This window comes from Eptatretus burgeri, chromosome 7 (assembly GCF_056783735.1).
Source record: "Eptatretus burgeri isolate ZD-2024b chromosome 7, Ebu_testis_v1, whole genome shotgun sequence".
Taxonomy (NCBI): Eukaryota; Metazoa; Chordata; class Myxini; order Myxiniformes; family Myxinidae; genus Eptatretus; species Eptatretus burgeri.
The window spans coordinates 83236784-83257665 of record NC_140967.1 but is presented as its reverse complement, the minus strand read 5'-3'; the positions used below and the strand labels follow the sequence as shown (position 1 = coordinate 83257665).

The following is a 20882-nucleotide window of genomic DNA, read 5'->3' as shown; positions in this document are numbered from 1 at the left end:
TCTTCGCTGTCGTTTCCGCATACATTTTTGCCAGCATGGTGTATAGCTGGGTCATGTCGGGTGCGCTTGGGTGAGCCGTTTCGGCAGGGGTCGGGGAAGGGTTTTGGTGGAGAGGGGGGGGGAAGGTGTCATACACCGCGGCCGCTGCCGCACCCACCTCAGGTTCTGGGTTCAGTTGGGCGAGTCCGTGTTCCTGCACAATCAACATTTCCTGCTCGGGGATTCCATCCTGGACCATGGATTCTACATTACTACACATATACATTTCTAATACCCCCGGCTCCCGCTCGCCTTGAGACGCCATCTTGCTTCTCGTGAAGGGTTAATTTGCTCGCTCGTAATTTGGAGGGAATCGGGGGTCGCTTCTCTCACCCCTGGACCGATTCCCGTAAATTTAGCCGGAGACAGGAGAGCCCGTTTTCCTGTTCTCCGATACCAGTGCCGCGAGGAGGGCGATGAATTTGTATCCCACTCCTGACACCAGTGTTGCGGATTTTGCGCCCGCCGGCGTGCGAACGGCCACGTAACTCGAATCGCGGCACGTCGCCCACCGGACGGACAATCCAGTCGTGACCCTCTCGGACTAACGCCGGGAACCAGTCACGGGTGGACCTTTCGGTCTCACCACGATTGAGCCAATCAGCCCACCCGCGTGGGATAGGGTTGCTCGCCAAATTCGATCTACCTAAGTACCCACGCGGAGGCTCGACTGGGCGATCGCACCACGCCGCAGGCCGACTCCGGACACGGGCCGCTGAAGCGACCCGTTCCGTGCTATCAGAATAACCGAGCGGTGTTATCGTCGACCTCGACGGTTCCGATTAATTATCGGGCGTATTCAGCCCACTACCAACCCCTTACGTGAAGCAACATAGAGGGTCAAAAAAAAAAAGGAAAAGAGACGAAGCAGTGCGGGAACAGTTCAACAAGCAAGCATTTTATTCACACACACACACACAGACAAGCACGTATATACAGCCATACAGTCAAAAATGCACATATAAAACAGAAAACACAATTCCATTTACACAAAAGCAAACATAAAAGTGAAAACACAGTGCAGAGCTACAACCGACTACGACCGAGCACACGGCAACACTTACACAATTCTACTTCACAGATGGCGCCGACAACACATACCCAAAACCAAGGAAAAGAAATACCCTCAAGAATGAGGTAGGCCTGGGGCCGAGACCTGGTCGGGCCTACCCGTCTGGTGATGAGACGCGGAGCGGCGATGGCCCCGCAACCCGCGGGCCTCGTGGACAGTGCCTGGCAGGGGGGTGGGAACGGGGCCCCCTTGGTCGCACTATCTCAGCGCGGGGGGAACAGGAGGGGGTTGCTGATGCTCGGGGTATGGAGGATCTTTATTATCCCTCGCCGCCTCTCCACAGCTCGTCCCCTCCGTTCCGACTCCAACGCACACGACGAGCAGCTCCACCGCCCGCGAAGTCTTGACTCTCTGTTCCGACTCCCTCTCGTTCTTTTGCGACCCTCTTCGTTCTGCTGACTCTTTCTCTTCTCGTTCCGACTCCTTCGCCTCGTTCCGACCTTTACTACTCCTTTTACTGACGAACACCGTCCTTTTATCCCCCCGTAACTTCGCCTTTGACCCCCTCCCTTTGACCTTTCAACTCGCTCCCCATTGGCCCGACAAAAAGTGGGCGTGAAGGCTTTTTGATCCACAAATTTGCATATATCGATCGCCCTGGGGGCGGGGCCAATTCGCCCCTCGCTCACCGATTGGACGGCAAAAAGTGGGCGTGTGTCGTTTTGGATCCGTTTTTGAAGCAGAAAATCCGTGATTTTGTACACGCTGTTCAACGTGCGCCCTACACGAGTCCAGCATCGGTGCCCATGAGTGGCGCGAGACGACGGCGATGCGATGGTGGCGAGTTGTGACGGTAAAGGTCGTGGCGGTTGTGGTGAAGCGGTGGTTGTGGTCGGTGGTTGATGTTGTGGTTGTGATGGTGGCGATTGGTCCAAAATAAAGATAGTAAAAGAAAAACGGCTATCCTGAAGAGTCGCAGCACGTATAAATGACATGTATTCCCACTAGACAACGGGTTTGGGCCTAACTACACATGCACTTACCGAGATACCTCACCTAAGGGACCTGAATGGTGGTTTGCGAATCTGGTAACCACAACAATATATATATATATATATTATAGAAATATATACAAATACATATATATTGTTGCGAATTCGCGCCCGCCGGCGTGCGAACGGCCAAGTAAGGGCAAGAGCGCCCCGCCCGTGTCCATCTTTTATACCGCGGGGCTCCGCCCTTCGCCCCGCCCCATTCTCGGCTCCACCTTCCTTCGAGAGGGTTCCCAAAGAGGATGTTCCTTCACGCCCTCTCTCCACCCCACCCCGTGCGGGGGACGAGGGAGTCAGTTTTTTGCTCTGGGCCAGAGAATTATTCCCCCAAAATGATACCCCTCATTCACATGACCTCTGACCTTTGACCTGCATTGCCCCTCCTCCACTCCAAAGTGCGGGGAAGTCAAACGGGAGAAACAGGCGGGGAAACCTGCGCATCCTCGCAGTTCCCTCCTTGGCGCCTTTGTTTGCCGTTCGGAAGCGGACGTAGTGGCGAAGATGTGGTAGCGTAGATGGTGGAGGTGGCATAGTTGCAGTGTGGTTGGCGCTGTGATGGGGATGGCGTGGTTGTTGAGATGCTGTTTGTTTGAAATAAAAGATAGAAGAAGAAAAATGACTAACTCAAAGCGTCGCAGCCCGGATGGATCACATAAATTCTCTCTATACAACGGGTTTGGGCTAACTACACATGCACCTATGGAGATGCCTCACCTGAGGGCCCTTTATGGTGTAATGCAAATTTCCACAGCCGTAACAATATATACATATAGTCCACCCCGCTTCATCGCGGTTCACCTATCGCACCCCCGGTTCATCGCGGGTTTTCCCTTGGAACGTAACTAATTTTATCTGCGGATTCCCCCGGTACATCGCGGTGATAATATATAAAATATAAATTATTTAAGCAATAAATTATAACGCGTGGTGCTCGACCAGTCACACAACGCACAAGACAAAGTTTCGCTTGTGAACTACGAATATTTTCTACGTTTTTTTCTCCAAGCCCCACGATTCCGCCCAAACGCCCTGCACCTTCTAAGGCTTCTGCCAAGGAACTGAAGCGCCAGAGGAAGGTCCTGGGACGCTCCAGGAGAAGGTTAAGGTAAAGGTGCTCGATATATGCTTCGGGAAGGAAAAGGTTTGCCGCCGTTGGACGAGCACTGCTCATACCCAGCACCTCAAAACTGACCAGACCAGACGATATCCGGCACCTCGAACCCAATCACTGCCAAACCGACCAGACCAGGCTAGGCTAGTCGATCTCAGGCACCTCAAACCCAAACCGACCAGACCAGACGAATTGATTTTTTGGGGAGGTGTCCATTCATCGCGGATTTTCACTTATCGCGGGGAGGTTTGGAATGTAACCCCCGCGAGAAACGGGGGATTACTGTATACATATATGTGTGTGTGTATATGTAATTAATATATATATATATATATATATATATATATATATATATATATATATATATATATATATATATATATATATATATATATATATATATATATATATATATATACATATATATATATATATATATATATATATATATATATATATATATATATATATATATATATATATATATATGCCTGGTGTTGGCTTAGTGGTTAGAGTGGTGGCTTGGGATCCCAGGGTCCTGAGTTCAAGCCCCGTTGGCTGCTGAATTAACACCAGGGGGTTGACTCAGCCTGTCATCCTTCCGAGGTCGGTGAAATGAGTACCAGTGTACTGGTCCTGGTAAGAATAAGTGTACCATATCCCTGTGTCGTAAGAGGCGACCAGGGTTGGCGTTAGGAAGGGCATCCGGCCATAAAACATTGCCTCAAGAAAAAGCCCAACCCCTGCACAGCAGGGAAAAATGGCTTTAAAACGGTCATATATATATATATATATATATATATATATATATATATATATATATATATATATATATATATATATATATATATATATATATATATATATATATATATATATATATTTATATATATATATATATATATATATATATATATATATATATAAATATAGATTGTTGCGAATCTGGAAACCACGATCGCACTCAACATCCAGGTCCTTTTAGCTCAGTTATCTTGGTAAGTACGTGTTCCATAGATAGCTCGTCTTCCATTGTTTAATGGGTAAATCTGTGCAAATGCGCTGTGATCCATTTTAATAGTTAGGGTTCAATCAGAACAACAAAGAAGAACGACCCTCCCCCGAAAAGAAGAAGAACCCTCCCGTCCCGTGATTCAACAGCGTAAACAGGAATGACGGTTGGGGAGGGTCTGGCAGAAAGCAACGTAAACAGCCCTCACCCGTGGTTGCGGGCGAATGAGTCATGCCGGAAGCGAGGCGGGGCCGAGAGGGATAAGAGGGGGACTCTCTGCTTGGTTCTGGTTCGTCTTGGGTTCATCTTTGGTGAGCCGTCGGGGTTCATCGGGTTCGTGTTCTGGTGGCTTTTGTTCTGCTTGGTGGAATTGGTTGTTCTGCTTCGTGGCCTCATCTTGGTTCGGCTGGCTCTTCTTGGTGCGTGGAGCTCTTCACGGTCTCTGCTTGGTTCCCGGTATGGTGCGACTTCTTGGCCTCATCTTGGTCGGTGGTTCTTCGGGGAAGCGACGCATCGGGTCGGGAAGCATCGGCGCCTCGTCTCACCAGCACATGGTCCAGAGCGCAAGGGGATCCGCCGGAGCACGGAAAGGATCGTGGCTTGCGGTGATTGGATCCAGCTCGCCCACGCTGGTGCCGGTCTGAACAGCTTGATGACCACACAAGGTGGAAAGGTCTGAGGCAGTCCCTGGGCTTCAGCTCATCTGTCCCTCTGAGCTGAAGTCCGCATTAAAGGCATCAGCCACCATTTCTGGGGTGTATGTGTGTGCGTATGTGTGTCTCTGGGCCCGTCTAACAAGTAGAAAACTGTTAAGTGCTTTGTTCGCTGTATATACTTGCATTTATTGTATTCGGTATCGTTCTGCTCTTCTGTGTTCCCTAGCTCCCCATTATTACTGTATAAATAAACCCCAATTGTTTAATGTATCAGCTCGTTTTGTGTTTCTTTCATTGGCTCGACATCACACACGTTTGAGGATTAGTGTTCGTAACTTGTTCATTTGGTCCAGCCCGACTTTGGTAATTCCACTCGGTTATGCCAGATCCGAGTCGGCGATAGCAACTCGATTCGGACAAAGTCGGCCGAGGGTGAACTTCCCCGGTAGTCGGACCACGTGGGTACTTAGGTAAATTGAAAAGTTGGCAATCGACCCTACCCCACGTGGTCTTTCCATTGGCGAACTTTGGTCCAGTCAGGACCCGTCCGCTCCAGACTTATCCGGGGCGACGACCTTTATATACCGGGCGATCGGTCGAGCCGGCTCGCAGCTCCATCTTGCGGTCGTGCTCACGGCCGACGTCCCGGCCCCGTAACAATATATACATATACATATACAGGGTGTCTCAAAAAATGTACTCACTCTTTAAATGATAATAAATGCGTTGTTTATTGACTAAGAAACAAGATTAATGGTTAAATGTATCAATGGATAAATGCATGTTTACAAATGTTCAAACTGACGACCATCACGTTCCAAACATAGCCGATAACGCGGACCAATGGATTCAACAGCGTTACGAATCATTTCATTTGGAACTGCAAGACATTGTCTTTCAATATCCTCTTTTAGCTCATCGACTGTTGCTGGTTTTGAGCCGTAAACCTTATCTTTGAGATATCCCCATAAAAACAAGTCCATTGGAGTGAGGTCTGGGGAACGCACAGGGAATTCAACACTACCTCTTCGCCCAATCCATCTGTTTGGAAAAGTTGCTTCGAGATAGGCCCTTACATCACGGTGGTAGTGGGGAGGTGCTCCATCTTGCTGAAAGTAAATATCTTAGTCACCAAATATCTTTTCGATACGTGGACCGTTCCTGCAGCAAGTTTAAGTAAACATCCCCAGTGACAGTTTGGTCAAAAAAGAATGGCCCGAGGATGCCCAATGCTGATATCCCACACCACACAGCAGCCCCTGGTAAGTTTAAATGGTGTTCCATAGTAACATGCGGATTTTCAGGAGCCCAGTAGGTGCAATTGTGTCAGTTAATTGAGCCATTTAACTTGAAGCTGGCCTCATCGCTCCAAACAATTTTGGATGGAAATGCTGCATCTTCTTCGCATTTGCCCAGGTACCACTCACAAAATTCAGCTCTCCGGTCAGGAAAGTCTTCATTTCGAGCATGGATTAATTTTGGAATGTAACTTTTCCAATTAATTAGCTTCAAAATGTGATGGGCGCTTGATTTTGGGATTCCCGTCTCACGACCCATTTGTCGTACAGATTTCCGTGGAGGGTTTCCAGCAATTGATTTTCCTTTGCGGGGGTGGTTGATGACCGTGGTCTTCCTGAACGCTCCTTATGGATGTCATGCACAGTTCCATCTGTTTCAAACTTATTTCGGATGCGAGCAATGGTGCGTCGCGTTGTTGGATCTTTGTGAAAATATCTTCTAAATTGTCTTTGCACTTCCATGATGTTTTCGTGCTTCCAGTAGCACTTTATGATTAATTTTCTTTCTTCAAAACCTATTCGTACTTCTGCCATTATTATGGTCAATTTGATCTGAAAATAAATGAAAAATTCAATGAGTTATGAGGAGCCAAAATGTGAGCACATTTTTTTTGAACACCCTGTATATACATACATACATACATACATACATATATATATATATATATATATATATATATATATATATATATATATATATATATATATATATATATATATATATACATATATACATGGAAATTTTTGCAAAGGAGGCGGCCATTCAACCCATCATGCCTGGTCCACACTAATACCAGATTTAATAAATCCGTCAATACCCCTAGTCTTCGTGTGCATCCTTTTGGCTGCGACACGAGTACTCATTTTGCCGACCTCGAAAGGATGATAGGCTGAGTCAACACCCAGGTGTTAATTCAGCGGACAATAGGACTTGAATTCAAGACCTTAGGATCCCAAGCCACCACCCTAACTGCTAATCCAACACCAGATTTATATCAGAGGGAACCCGGCTTTGAGGCACCGAGGGAAATCCGATCCGGATTCCCTCGGAGCCTCAAGGCCATAATGTGCATGTTCGTGTCAGTAACAATCCAAATAACCAATCCCCAACGGTCTGAACAAATATAGTTTCATTTTGTGTCTGCGTGTGTCCTGACGAGTTGCACGACGAAATATTTCGACAATGTCTGTTCTTTTTTGTGATATTTTAAAATTGATAAAATGTTCATAAATATACATGAGTTCAAGTTGTCTAAAAAGACAATAGTGGTTACAATTAATAAGCAGCAATGCAGATATTTAATCTGCTCACAAACATACCTGAACACCATCCAAAACATGTTCTCGCTTCATTACATCATTGTAGGAATCCTCATTTTTGAAGGTAACCAATCCAAAGCCTTTGCTGAATCCTGTATTCTTGTCCTGGAAAAAAATTGAAAACATAATGAAAAAAAATTAAGTTTAAATCATCACCACCAAAATACACAAGAAAAGAAATATATATATACATACATATATATATATATATATATATATATATATATATATATATATATATATATATATATATATATATATATATATATATATATATATATATATATATATATATATATATATATATATATATATATATATATATATATATAGTCATCGCCCTGTTGTTTTAATAATTTTGCTGCAGAGTTAAAGGGCTCGCCCATATTTACAAGATTTATGTATATGCACAACTGACTTCAGTGGTCATGTGACATGGAAGATTGCGTACGATTGGGTTGTTCAGACATGGATGTTCATGATGTGGGTTACATAGAAGAACAATAACCATGAAGATGGACACCACATTACGATGCCACAATACGACAAAACAATCCTCTTCTGGTTTACCATCGCAATATTTTTTGACATTTTACTTTTGTTGTGGGATTGTGATGGAACAATGTCAAAATATATCATTATGACTAAAGCATAAGATGATGTGGTGTCCTTTTGTGGTGTCATTCTTCATGGTTATTCTTCTGCTTCTTCATCCATCACAATCCCACAACAAAAGTAAAATGTCAAAAGATATCGTGATGATAAACCATAACGTTTTGGTGTCGTATTATGACATTCCTACCTTGTTAGGTTGTTTTTGAGATTTTATTCATTTTTTACATTTTTTTTTTTATGTTTTTTTTCCAAAACACAACACAACACAGCACACACGGCAAAAAGTATGCGGACATCCCTTCAAATTAGTGGAGTCGGCTATTTCAGCCACACCCATTGCTGACAGGTGTATAACATCAAGCATGCAACCATGCAATCTCCATAGACAAACATTGGCAGGAGAATGGGGCATACTGAAGAGCTCAGTGACTTTCATCGTGGCACCATCATAGGATGCCACCTTTCCAACAAGTCAGTTCGTCAAATTTCTGCCCTGCTGGAGCTGCCCCGGTCAACTGTAGGCACTGTTATCGTGAAGTGGAAACGTCGAGGAGCAACAACAGCTCAGCCGTGAAGTGGTAGGCCACACGAGCTCATAGAATGTGACCACAGAGTGCTAAAGCGCATAGCGCATAGCGCAGAAAATATTGTCCGTCGTGGGTTACAACACTCACTACCGAGCTCCAAACTGCTTCTGGAAGCAACGTCAGAGCTGAGCCTAGGACTCACATAGGGCAGGGACATCACCCCCGAAGGCAGCTGAAAAACAGCTACTCTGCTACCCAACAGAAACAATAGCTTGCTTGTAATCACACAAGGAAATATTACACCTCAATGATCAAAAAAAAAAGAACAAAAGCTTGGCTCAAGAAGCACAAAGAGCAAGCAGTAAGCAGGTTTCAAATCAGACTATCACGGCAGATATAACAGTTCTCAGCTGGCTTGGGAAATATAGAAAGAAGGGGATTCGGTGGAGTGCATTCCTCTAACATGCAATGCCTGATCCATGAGAACATAATCAGGCCCAATACATGTACATAATTAAAATATTGTGACGTCCACGAGACTTGAACAGTCCCGCCAAAGTAGAATGAGCCGAAACGATGGAGGCGGTTTGTTTATTTATAACCCAAACATGGCGGTTCTAATCGCTCTACCGCAAACGGGACGAGGAAGGTGGCACGAGTCACTTTTCACTGAGTTGATGATGTTTATTTGTTTTTATTATTAACCAGAAATAACAAGACTCGGCAAGAAAAGGGATCCGGGGCGATTCGACGGGATGGTGTGGGATCGGGCGTGGGGAAAACACAGACAATTCCAATGAATATACAATTCTCAAACCCTCTAAGGCACCAAGTACGTACACACACACACACACACACACACACACACACACACACACACACACACACACACACACACACACACACACACACACACACACACACACACACACACACACACACACACACAAAACGTAGCTACTTCTGGTGGTCAGGCTGGACCGTGGTGTGGAAGCAACTGTCCCTGGATTGGCGTCGGACGAGCTGGCCTTGCTCTCGTCAGGGGGGGGGGGGGGCAGGAGAAACCGTGGTGCTGTCGACCTCCTGGTCTTGGCCCAAGTCCGCTCAGCCGCCAGGGAACCAGTTCTGGCGCCAAATTGCGAGCAGGAGAGGGAAGCTGGTCCGCCCGCCGTTCGACCCTGTACTCCGAGTCAGCAGAACCCCAGAGCCAACCAAGGTGAGGCACGAGGCTCAGCAAGGCTCCAAGACACGATGAAGAACACGATCGAATCAGCACAACAACAAGTACGCTTCCCGCGCAACAGCCTCCACACCAAAAAAACACGATCTTTTTGTCCCGATCTTCTTCCTCTTCCTTTTCGACCCCGAACAGAACCTTTTTATCCTCCTGTCCTCGTCACTTCCAATCGAGCAGTTTATTGGCCCACCGCCGTCGCCTTCTGCCAATTGTGATCACGGGGCGGAGCCATCCGCTGCACTGTCCTGTGACGTCACGGCCAGCCTCCAGGGACTACTAAAAGGGGTTTACGCAGACACACTTACCCTATCCCGTGTCCCTATCGAATTACGTGACAATTATCATTTCCCCCTTGAAGAAATGAACATTTACTAGACAACTTATCACCACTGAATTGCTACTTATTGCATCGAGATCCTGGTAAACTCGAACAGCATGGCATACCTAATTAAACATCCTAATTACCCTTTGAATGCATACCCCCCCCCCCTCAAACGTAACAATATCATGCTTTTTATCGTTTTTAGCCCTCTCTTGATGGTGAAGAATCACTTAAAAAATTATCGTAGTCGGATCCGGATCCGGATCTTCACGAAAATCTAATCAGTTAGTCCTTGTCATACACCCAACCTGTCCACCAAATTTCATCCGGATCCATCCATAACTTTTTGAAGTATCCTGCACACAAACACAAACAAATTACAAAATCGACTGACCAATATACTTGAAAAATCTTCGATTTTGCAAGAAACAGACAGACAGACAGAAAGGGGTGAAAACAACCTCCTTCCACCTTCAGTGGCAGAGGTAACTTAAACCACACTGGGTGGAGCACATACCTCTGCCAGGCTGAACAGTTTACGTTTTCCTTCCCAATTATAGGCTGGATCTGCACCAAAATCAAATCGGCTTGTTCTTGTCCGCTCCGCAATTCGTCCATCAAGTTTGGTCCGAATCAGTCTTCAACTTTCTGAGATATCGTGCTATATATATTTTTGGAACTTTTTCTGAATGGTGAAGAATCGCTTAAAAATTCTTGTATCCAGATCCAGATCTGCATCTTCACCAAAATATAATCAATTTGTCCTAGTCAAACAACCAACCTGTCCACCAATTTTCGTCCGAAGCCATCAATAACGTTTTGAGATATCCTGCTCAGACAGACAAACACACAAACAGACAGGGATGAAAACATACCCTCCATCCACCTTTGGTGGTGGATAAAATAAAAACATTGTAACTTGACACAAGTGACAGATATCTTTCAATGCGAAATATTTGTACAATCCTCAAGTTTCAATACGTGAAGCAAGTTCTCAATTAAACAAGATGCAAGGAAGGGGCGTTAATGCAGAGAGGACAGCAGAACGCTAACGCGCTGCGGATGAAGGCCGAGTCAGTCAATAAGAGTTCAGATGTGCCAAAGAAATAAATTTCCGTCAAGTACGATGCCCAGTCAGCAACTGGCTTTGGAGGCACACTTAGATATATGGGTTGCACAAAATAGGATAATGGTTGATAAAGAGGCACAAAGGTTTCAAACTTCTTCAAGAGAATTGTTAAGTAAAAAAGAGGGTTTGCCAGACCGTATTTTCGTAGAGTCAGTGAGAGTGTGAGATTTGTCAGAATTGAAATACATACCCCAAGTGTTTGATCAGCTTCTGGTTCTATCAATGTCTGTAGAGATGGAATGCTATCTGCCCATGTTAAGGATGAGGGAAGTTACGACAGAGGGTAGTGTAATCAGCAAATAGATAAAGGGGATTTTCCAGAGTCACAGAGATTGTCAATGAAGATTAGGAATAGGACTGGACACACAAAATTGCCATGGGCCATTCCAGCCTTCGCAGTGAAAAGAGATTAAAGAATTCCATTGAGATTCACAAGTTGGTTACGGGAATAGAGGAAGTCAGTAAGCTATGCGTCGATTCGGCCTTGGACGCCATAGAGAGTGAATTTTGACAGTAAGGCGGGATGATGGACTGCATCGAATGCTCAAGATATGTCGAGTGAGATGGCCCTGATCTCGTGTGTGACAATGAGGGCCTCCATCCATTGTTGGGAGAGTATAATAATGATGGGATTCAGTGGTAAAACCCGGTTATTTACCGGGTCGCGGAATGGCTGAAAACTCAGAAAAGTATGATTTTTAAAATTTTTACATGATCGAGACTCATGGAAGAGCTAGAATCAAGCTGATGCAAATCGATCACATAGGGGATGCACAGCCTCAATCTAAGCTTTGTTGACAGGTATGACTGGCCACAGCACTGCTCACATGACAATACAACGATGTCCTTTCATCCGATAACCCAGTTATAAAAGAAGCAGAGCTTCTTCGTCACACTTCATTCCAAAGGGTTTGTGCCGTCGTAGAATGATACAAATGGGACCGTTGGAAAGATAAAATCGATTTACTTTGTCGGAAAGATCATCATCAAATTATTGGGAACAAAAAAAAAAAAATTTTGTTTCAAAAACTTTCCCAGTTTCAAAAACCTCTTTCGGGCTTTGAAGAGGAAGAACGACTAACGCTTTCTTCACGCAGTGGTTTGAATGAAACATTTATTATTCCACAAAAGCAGGGGAGGGACCCTTTCGAAGGACACGGAGGCAGCACACAAACAACAACCAAGCATTATAAAATATCCTTTTTCGTGTGATTTACTTCATTTTGCATCCTCAGACACTCGCATGTACATCTGCCATCATGTTTGTGAAGTATAACATGCAATCTCTTGATTAAACCCATCAGGTCAATGTCACGATGGTGAAGTTCATTAAGAAAATAGATTACTGTCCATTCAACGACATGAAAGTGGAGCTGAATGCAGGCCAGCTACTGGATATCGTTTTTCAATTCTTATACTTAACGTGCCGTGAGGTGAGGTGAGGTGAGGTGAGGTGAGGTGAGGTGAGGTGAGGTGAGGTGAGGTGAGGTGTGACCCCTCGCGGTTAACCGCAGAGCTGGAGTAACATTTTGCTTCAAAACTCACAAAGAGAAACGTGACCATTCTACAAATTGACTAAAGCCTCTTTCAACCATACACACTTGCAAAATACCACAATTACTTAATTTCTCATGTGACGGGAAAATATCCAAGCTCACAGCCAAACCTGTTCTGACTCGGAAGCGCAACTCGCCGAGTTAGAGTTCGGAAACTCGGTTTGGGTACAGCACTAGAGCAGAAGCAGCATATCCAGAGTAGAACATTTCATGCGACAGGAAATACCGGGTATGAATCTGGCTTAAGTCGACAAAAGATGCAAGTGTCATATTTGACAGTGTTATAGACCTCACCGATGACAGATGCGACAATCTAAGAAGATGCATGCATTTACATTTGTAAGACAAGACGTTAATCCGTACCACTGCATGCTTTACAAACAAGTGGAACCAGGGTGGCAATCATATGTCCCCCAAAAAGGTAAGCTCACACTGACATTTGTGAATTCCTCATGCATGCTTTGCTCCGCACTTTTCTCCATTTTTATTTTTAAAGTTATGTGAATGCATCTTTTTCCTCAAAGGAATTTCCTGTAAAAGCCTTGTGTGAGCTAATGGCAGTATTCCTCCTATCCATGTAGTTGTTTGTTACGCTTGTCTTCACAATTATGAGATACAACATGTTGTGCTGAAGTAATGAGATTAGGCTGAATCATTGGCAACAAGCTAATGGGCTGTTCATTCATGGGTGCGGAACACCCAGTTATTGCTCGTGAGAAGACCCAGTTATTGCTTTCTTTGGAACGGCAATGCTGCTGATGCAGTGAGCCCTGTAATGTGCTGTGAGACGCATAATACTTGGAACATAACTGCCTCCTTTTGGGCTGAAGTTTGGTGGCATGGAAGGTGATGCGAGTCGAGTCAAACGTCAAATGCTGTAAACAAAAAGGCAAATTACTCGTCACTGCTTTATAAACAGAATAAAATGTATAAAAATGAGCATCAACATTATTTAATATGGTACACGTCTATATCATTATTAATAGCTTACCTGGACTTTAGTCCGGTGAGCAAATGTGATTGAGCAGTGTCTGTGAGGTGAGCGAGTAAGTGAGGGAACACTTCAATCATTTTCACTTGAACCAAACACACAATTTTGATGAAACTTGCTCACAAGCTTCAAACCTGATGCCTAACAAAGTTAAATTGACCACATCAAAATGTGCGCTCATTAAGGGATGGTATGGTTTTTTTTTTTAACCCGCCCAAAAATAAAATAAAATAAAATTAAATTGGGGGTATTATTAACCTGCCCACAATAGGTATTTGCTCTCTTCTCCAAATCTACACATGACTTTGATGAAACTTGACCACAATCTTCATCAATCGTGATGTACCAAAGTTTGTTCACGGCATTAAAAATAATAATTAATAAATAAATAAAATCAGGGTCTGAGGAGGTTTGCAGTGGGTTTGAGTGACTGTTGCTCATGGTCCAGGTGAGCTTCAGGACACACAATCCTATTATTACTTTTAGCTGACTGTGGTATTCAATGATGACTGCGGAGTTGTCCATATGGCAACGAGCTTGGGAATAGGAAACTTGGCCATTTTTAGTCAAGAAAACCCTCCCACATTGGTCACAGTAGACTGATGGTGGTGATCGACTTTGCATACCCTGTTGTGACCAGACTCTTGAAAGAAAGCTTCTATTCTAAAGGCTGCAGGGGATCCCTGGATATGCGGAACTTAATGTACATCTAAGGTATTGTTGTGGTTACCAGATTCGCAAACCACCATTCAGGTCCCTTAGGTGAGGTATCTCGGTAAGTGCATGTGTAGTTAGGCCCAAACCCGTTGTCTAGTGGGAATACATGTCATTTATGCGAGCTGCGACTCTTCAGGATAGCCGTTTTTCTTTTACTATCTTTATTTTGGACCAACCGCCATGATCACAACCACAACATCAACCACCGACCACAACCACCGCTTCACCACAACCGCCACGACCTTCACGCACACCTCACAACCGTAGCATCGCCACCGTTCTTGCCCCGCTGTGGGTACCGGTGTTGGACTCATGCAGAACGCGCGTCGAACAGCGTGTACAAAATCACGGATTTTGTGCTTCAAAAACGGATCAAAAACGACACACGCCCACTTTTTGCCGTCCAATCGGTGAGCGAGGGGCGATTTGGCCCCGCCTCCAGAACGATCGATATATGCAAATTTGTGGATCAAAAAGCCTTCACGCCCACTTTTTCTCGGGCCAATGGGGAGCGAGGTGAAAGGTCGAAGGGAGGGGGTCAAAGGCGAAGTTACGGGGGGATAAAAGGACGGTGTTCGTCAGTCAGGGAGAGTCGCAAACGAGAACGAGAAGGAGTCGAGAACGAGAAGGAGTCGGAACGGAGGGGACGAGTGTGGAAGACTGGAGCCCGAAGCCTGCAGTGGCTGGAGAAGCTGAAGAGAGTCGGACGAGGGGGTGCTCGCGTCGATGCCAGGAGCTGCACGCCCGAGGGAGGCCGGCAGCGCGACCTGGCCGAGGTGGAGACGCACACCAGGGATAATAAAGATCCTCTATACCCCGAGCATCAGCAACCCCCTCCTGTTTCCCCCCGCGCTGAGATAGTGCGACCAAGGGGGCCCCGTTCCCACCCCCAGCCAGGCACTGTCCACGAGGCCCGCGGGTTGCGGGGCCATCGCCGCTCCGCGTCTCATCACCAGACGGGTAGGCCCGACCCGGTCTCGGCCTCAGGCCTGCCCCATTCTTGGGGGATTTCTTTTCCTTGGTTTTGGGTATGTGTTGTCGGCGCCGTCTGTGAAGTAGAATTGTATAAGTGTTGCCGTGTGCTCGGTAGTCGGTATTAGCTCTGCACTGTGTTTTCACTTTTATGTTTGCTTTTTGTGTAAATGGAAGTGTTTTCTTTTTTTTGTGTGCATTTGGTGGAATTGTATTTGTGTGCTTCCCGTGTGCTGAGAATAAATGTGCTTTATTGTTGAACTGTTCTCCCGCTTCACTTCGTCTTTTCCTCCATTGAATCCCCATCTTGCTTCACGTAAAGGGTTGGTAGTGGGCTGAGTACGCCCGATAATTAATCGAACCGTCGAGGTCGACGATAACACCGCTCGGTTATTCTGATAGTACGGAACGGGTCGCTTAAGTGGCCCGTGTCCGAAGTCGACCTGCGGCGAGGTGCGATCGCCCGGTCTACCCTCCGCGTGGGTACTTAGGTAGTTCGAATTTGGCGAGCAACCCTATCCCACGCGGGGGCTGATTGGCTCGATCGCGGTGAGACCGAAAGGTCCACCCGTGACTGGTTCCCGGCGTTAGTCCGAGAGGGTCACGACTGGATTGTCCGTCCGGTGGGCGACGTGCCGCGATTCGAGTTACGTGGCCGTCGCACGCCGGCGGGCGCGAAATCCGCAACACTGGTGTCAGGTCGTGCGATACAAATTCATCGCCCTCCTCGCGGCACTGGTATCGGAGAACAGGAAAACGGGCTCTCCTGTCTCCGGCTAAATTTACGGGAATCGGTCCAGGGGTGAGAGAAGCGACCCCGATTCCCTCCAAATTACGAGCGAGCAAATTAACCCTTCACGAGAAGCAAGATGGCGTCTCAAGGCGAGCGGGAGCCGGGGGTATTAGAAATGTATATGTGTAATAATGTAGAGTCCATGGTCCAGGATGGAATCCCCGAGCAGGAAATGTTGATTGTGCAGGAACACGGACTCGCCCAACTGAACCCAGGGCCCGAGGTGGGTGCGGCAGCGGCCGCGGTGTATGACACCTCCCCCCTCTCCACCAAGACCCTTCCCCAACCCTTGCCGAAACGGCTCAGCTGAGTGCATCCAACATGGCCCAGCTATGCGCCATGCTGGCGGCAATGAACGAAAAGATGAATGCGAAAATGATCGAAAAAATGGATGCAAACACAAATGAAATGAAAAACGAAATGAAAGACATGAACAAGCAAATGAATGAAGTGAAAACGACGATGGATGCGAATACACAACAAATAAACGAAAAGATGGATACAAAAATGAACGGAATGGAAACAAAAATGAAAGAGCTGCGGGGTGAGACGCAGAACATGGGCCAATGCCTGCAGGCGGGCATGAAGGCAGTGAGCAGGGAGCTTAAAATGGCGACTCCACGTGTGGGAGCAAACGAGCTGGGTGGGGGTGCAACGGCTGACAGGCCCGCGGTGGAGGCGGGTGAAAAATAATTCGTGGAACGTGTTGGGCGAGGGTCGTGACGATGACCGAAAGGGAAAAATTAAATGGGGAGACCAAAACGTGTGAGACGAGACACGAGGTGACGACAACAGAAATAATAGTTGAGACAAGGGAGGTAAAGGGTGAAGAGTTGGCAGAGACACGGGAGATGGGAACGATAGAGGGAAGACTACACGATGAAAACGGGGTAAGTGACGCGCACGCACACACGGAGGTAGTGGAGGACAATGGGGTTGAGCTCGCGGAGCGTGTTGGGACCCGGTGCGAGCACCTGGATGGCCTCCTCCAGGAACGAGGGGAGGGAGTATGCCCCCTTGAGGCGAGTCACGACCAGGTGAGTTCGGTCGTGCTTTGCGAGGTTGAGGGGACGGGTGCTGTGGACAGGTGCACGGAGAGCTTGGGGGGTATAGAGGCCCCGGAGACCCTTGTGGGGACACGAATCCCCAGTGTGGTTGTCCCTGTGTGTGTGGTGCAAGGCGTGAGTGCGTCCCCGTGTGTGGAAGCGACCCCGTGTGTGAGTGGTGTGGTGGCGATGGTGCCGGAGTGCGTGCTTCCCAGCACGCCGTGTGTGGATGAGGCACCGTGTGTGGAAGCGGCCGTGTGTGTGGATGAAACGGCCAGTGTGGATGAGGCACCGCGGTTGAGTGCCCCCGCGTGTGTGAGTGAGGGACGGTGTGTGGATGAAACCCCGCGGTTGAGTGCCCCCGCGTGTGTGAGTGAGGCACGGTGTATGAGTGAGGCACGAGTGAGTGGAAGGCCGCGAGTGAATGGAGCACCACGTGTGAGTGGTATGGTTTATGCAAGGGAGACCGTGTGTGTGAGAGAGCGGTATGTGAGGGAGATGTCGGTTGGCATGCGGGAGCACGCAGCCGCATCTCCCGGTGTGAATGTGATGGTGTGGACTGTGTGCGTCGTAACACGCAGGTGTGCGTGGGTGGAATGGAGACGACGACGGCGACAGAGGAGAGAAAGCCGAGTAGCGGCTGTAGTTGTTTCGAGGACCGTGCCGGGTTCACCCAGCAGTGAGCACGCGGTTCGTGCTGTGCAACGCACGAGACCACCACGTGCTCGCTTGCGAGAGTGAAGTCCCGGTCCGGAAACGCACGCGGTGGATTTGCCGATCCCGCGGACGGACAAAGTTAGGCAGGTAAATGGATTTGGACCGGACGGGTTCTCCACGCGATCGTGTGTGTTAAGCTCCAACGGGCAAAGCACATGTGTTCGCGTGGGGAACCCCTCGAGACGTGTGGCTTGTGTTTTTTTTTTTTATGCGCACGGTGACGTCATGGCTGCACGTGGGGTTGGAATCCGGCAGGAGGGGTATCTCTGCCGGATGGTCCCGTCCAAGGAGGGACGAGGAACACGTGCAGCTGCATGACGTCACGGGCAGGTGCAAAGTGCGCGAGCTCTGAGTTGCCGCGCAGGTGCTGGGCATGAAAAAAAAAAAAAAAAGGGAAAAACAAGCCTCACTTTCGGGTGTACAGGATTCCTGGGCAAGGGGTGAAAGACCCCCTTACCCTGGGCACAGGATGAAAACTAGTTAGGGGGAAGGGTTAGCTTAGTTGGACCGACTTCATGGGGCAGGGGTAAGTCCTCATGGAGTCCGTGGAATGGATTAGTTAGAGGGATTGTAGCCAGATTTAGGTTGGGAAAGTGATTTATGGGATTACATTTGAGACAGTGACAGGCAGTGAATGTGTAGAGGGGACGTAGTTTAGCTACGTAGTGTTAAATGGAACGTGCTATAGTTTAAGGGACGACGTGGGAGCACGAGTTAGTTAGGGGATGTAGTTAGAAGGATGGCAGAGTTCAGTGGTGAGTGTGTGGAAGAGTTGGTGAGTGAAGTGGAAGCATGTGCTTGATGAGTGAGTGAGGCCAGCGGGTCTGTGTGTGTGGAGTGAATGGGGAATGCATGGTGCGATGAGTGATTGGGGGGAGGAGTGACTCCCGCCCAAGGGACCCCGGGGTCAGTGTAGATTGAGTTAGCTGGGTTAGTCAAATTGAAAAATGGAGGTCGTTTTGTTGTTGGTGGGAAAGTAGGCTCGAGACCCATTTGGAGGGGTGCAGGAGCCCTGTTGACGGGCTTGGGAGCGTGGCTGCGAAAGGTGAGTATCGCTGAGTGGGTACCCCGGGCACCAGGCTAGTCGGCCGCGGTAGGCCATGGGCCCATGGGGGGCCGGGATAGAGTAGTGGGCACGGGTGCGCCTGCTTGGTGCGGGGGCCCGGGGCGCCATTAGCCGCGTGGGCAGTGTTGTGGGCACGGGTGACCCTCGGAAAGGGGCCTGGGAGGCCGGCCTGCCACGTGTGCGTTTCAGGGGAGGTGCCATGGGGGGCACTCCCCGGTGTTAGGCAGCTGGTAGGCTCGGAGGCAGTGTAGTGCCCGGGGGTGCCATAGCGGGAGATTCGGCAGAGGGTCGTGCCTGCCAAAGAGAGCCACGTGTCCCAGCCAGGAGACCGTGTGAGGGCACGGAGAGAAAATTGGGGGGCGAGGCCCGAAATTGTGAGGACACCAACACAGGCGACGGGAATCTGGGTTGTTAGAACCAATAGTTTAAGCGAGAGGCGCTTGTTGAAAGCCCCGGGGTAGTTTAAGAGTTAATGGTTAAGGTAGATTAGGAGATGTACCCCTCCGCACCATCCATCCCCTCGCTGTCGTTGTGGGCCGCTGGACCCACTTGGTGTTAAGATCGCCGAACTCTGGGGAGGCCATTCTGAGGCTTGAGTTGGGCCTCGACACAGGACGTTAGCTCTCCCTTGTTCCCCTCCGGGAAGGGAACGTAGGGGTTGGGAGTAGGCTAGGTGACAGAATAGGATAGCCGAACAAGGACGATAAAGGGGGTTAGGGGACGATTTATAGTGGGGAAGTAAAAATAAAAAAAAATAAAAAAAAAATTAAGGGGGCTAAATTGGTTTTTCACAAATTAAGGGAGTGGGTATGTACAGTGACAGGCAAAGGCGATAGGTTGGGAGGGAGACAGGTAGGTAGGTCCGAGCCCGCCTTCCAAGTGGCCAGCACCACCGCACTCCCTCCACCAACCTCCATTGAACGGCAAAGGCTGGCCAACTTCATCGGCTGGCCGTGTTTTGCTTCAAGGCCTGTGCCGGCCACTTCGTCTGCAGCTGCTGTACTTCAAGGCCTGTGCCGGCCAGTTCATCTGCGGGCTGTGTTTGCCTGCAGCGGCCTTCTTCTGCGGGCTGTGTTTGCCTGCTGCCTTTGCCATGCCATGCCCACTGCCCCTGTTCACCAGCCCCCGTTCAATTTTTGCTTTGCCCCCCCCCCCCCTGTTCGTTTCCATGTGCGCCAGGATCTGAAAGCAACAGTTTGCAAGCTGCAAGAACTGCCCTGTTGGCAGCTACAACACGGGCCTGCAGTGGCGGCCCCTGCACCGTGTTTGTGTTCATGCGTCCGTTCGTTGTGCTCATTGCGTGTGCCGCTTGGGCTGGCGCGGAGACTGCGTTTGTGCAGCCCGTGCGCCGTTGTGGTTCGCTGCGTTCAGTTCAAAAAGGGAAGGCCTTGGACTGCGTGTGAGCAGCCAGCCACGTTCCCTGTCACCTGCATTGTTTGAGCCAGAGACTGCATGTGGGCAGCCTGGCTCCCTGCTAACTGCTTTTCTTTTGCAGAGTTCAATGATCCTGGGCCATGGTTTAGTGTAAGATTTGTAAGTTAAGGTTAAGATGTACTGTAAATATGAGTGCGCCCCCGGCATGTCTGTCTAGCGCCGGCAATTTTATTTAAGTCGTCCGTGTGAGTGAGTTTGTTTAGGTAGTTACGCAGCCCTCAGGTTATTTATTTTGGGGACACGAATACCATGAATGTCGC

The 20882-nt window shown here is 48.1% G+C and overlaps 1 protein-coding gene across 5 annotated transcripts in view; it reads right to left on the bottom strand.

Moving 5' to 3' along the window:
• SLIRP (SRA stem-loop interacting RNA binding protein) overlaps nt 1-20882 on the bottom strand; it is a 244313-nt gene that overhangs the window by 209705 nt on the left and 13726 nt on the right. For 4 of the 5 annotated variants that reach the window (XM_085889289.1, XM_085889293.1, XM_085889292.1 and 1 more), the window contains one exon: nt 7501-7605. Coding sequence is in view for 2 of the 5 variants with exons in the window: in XM_085889293.1 (XP_085745419.1) it covers nt 7501-7605 (105 nt within the window). In the remaining 3 variants the exon portion in view is untranslated. Of the gene's footprint in view, nt 1-5596; nt 6733-7500; nt 7606-20882 lie in introns of those variants that run through there. The other variant, XM_085889291.1, reaches the window with a different exon arrangement.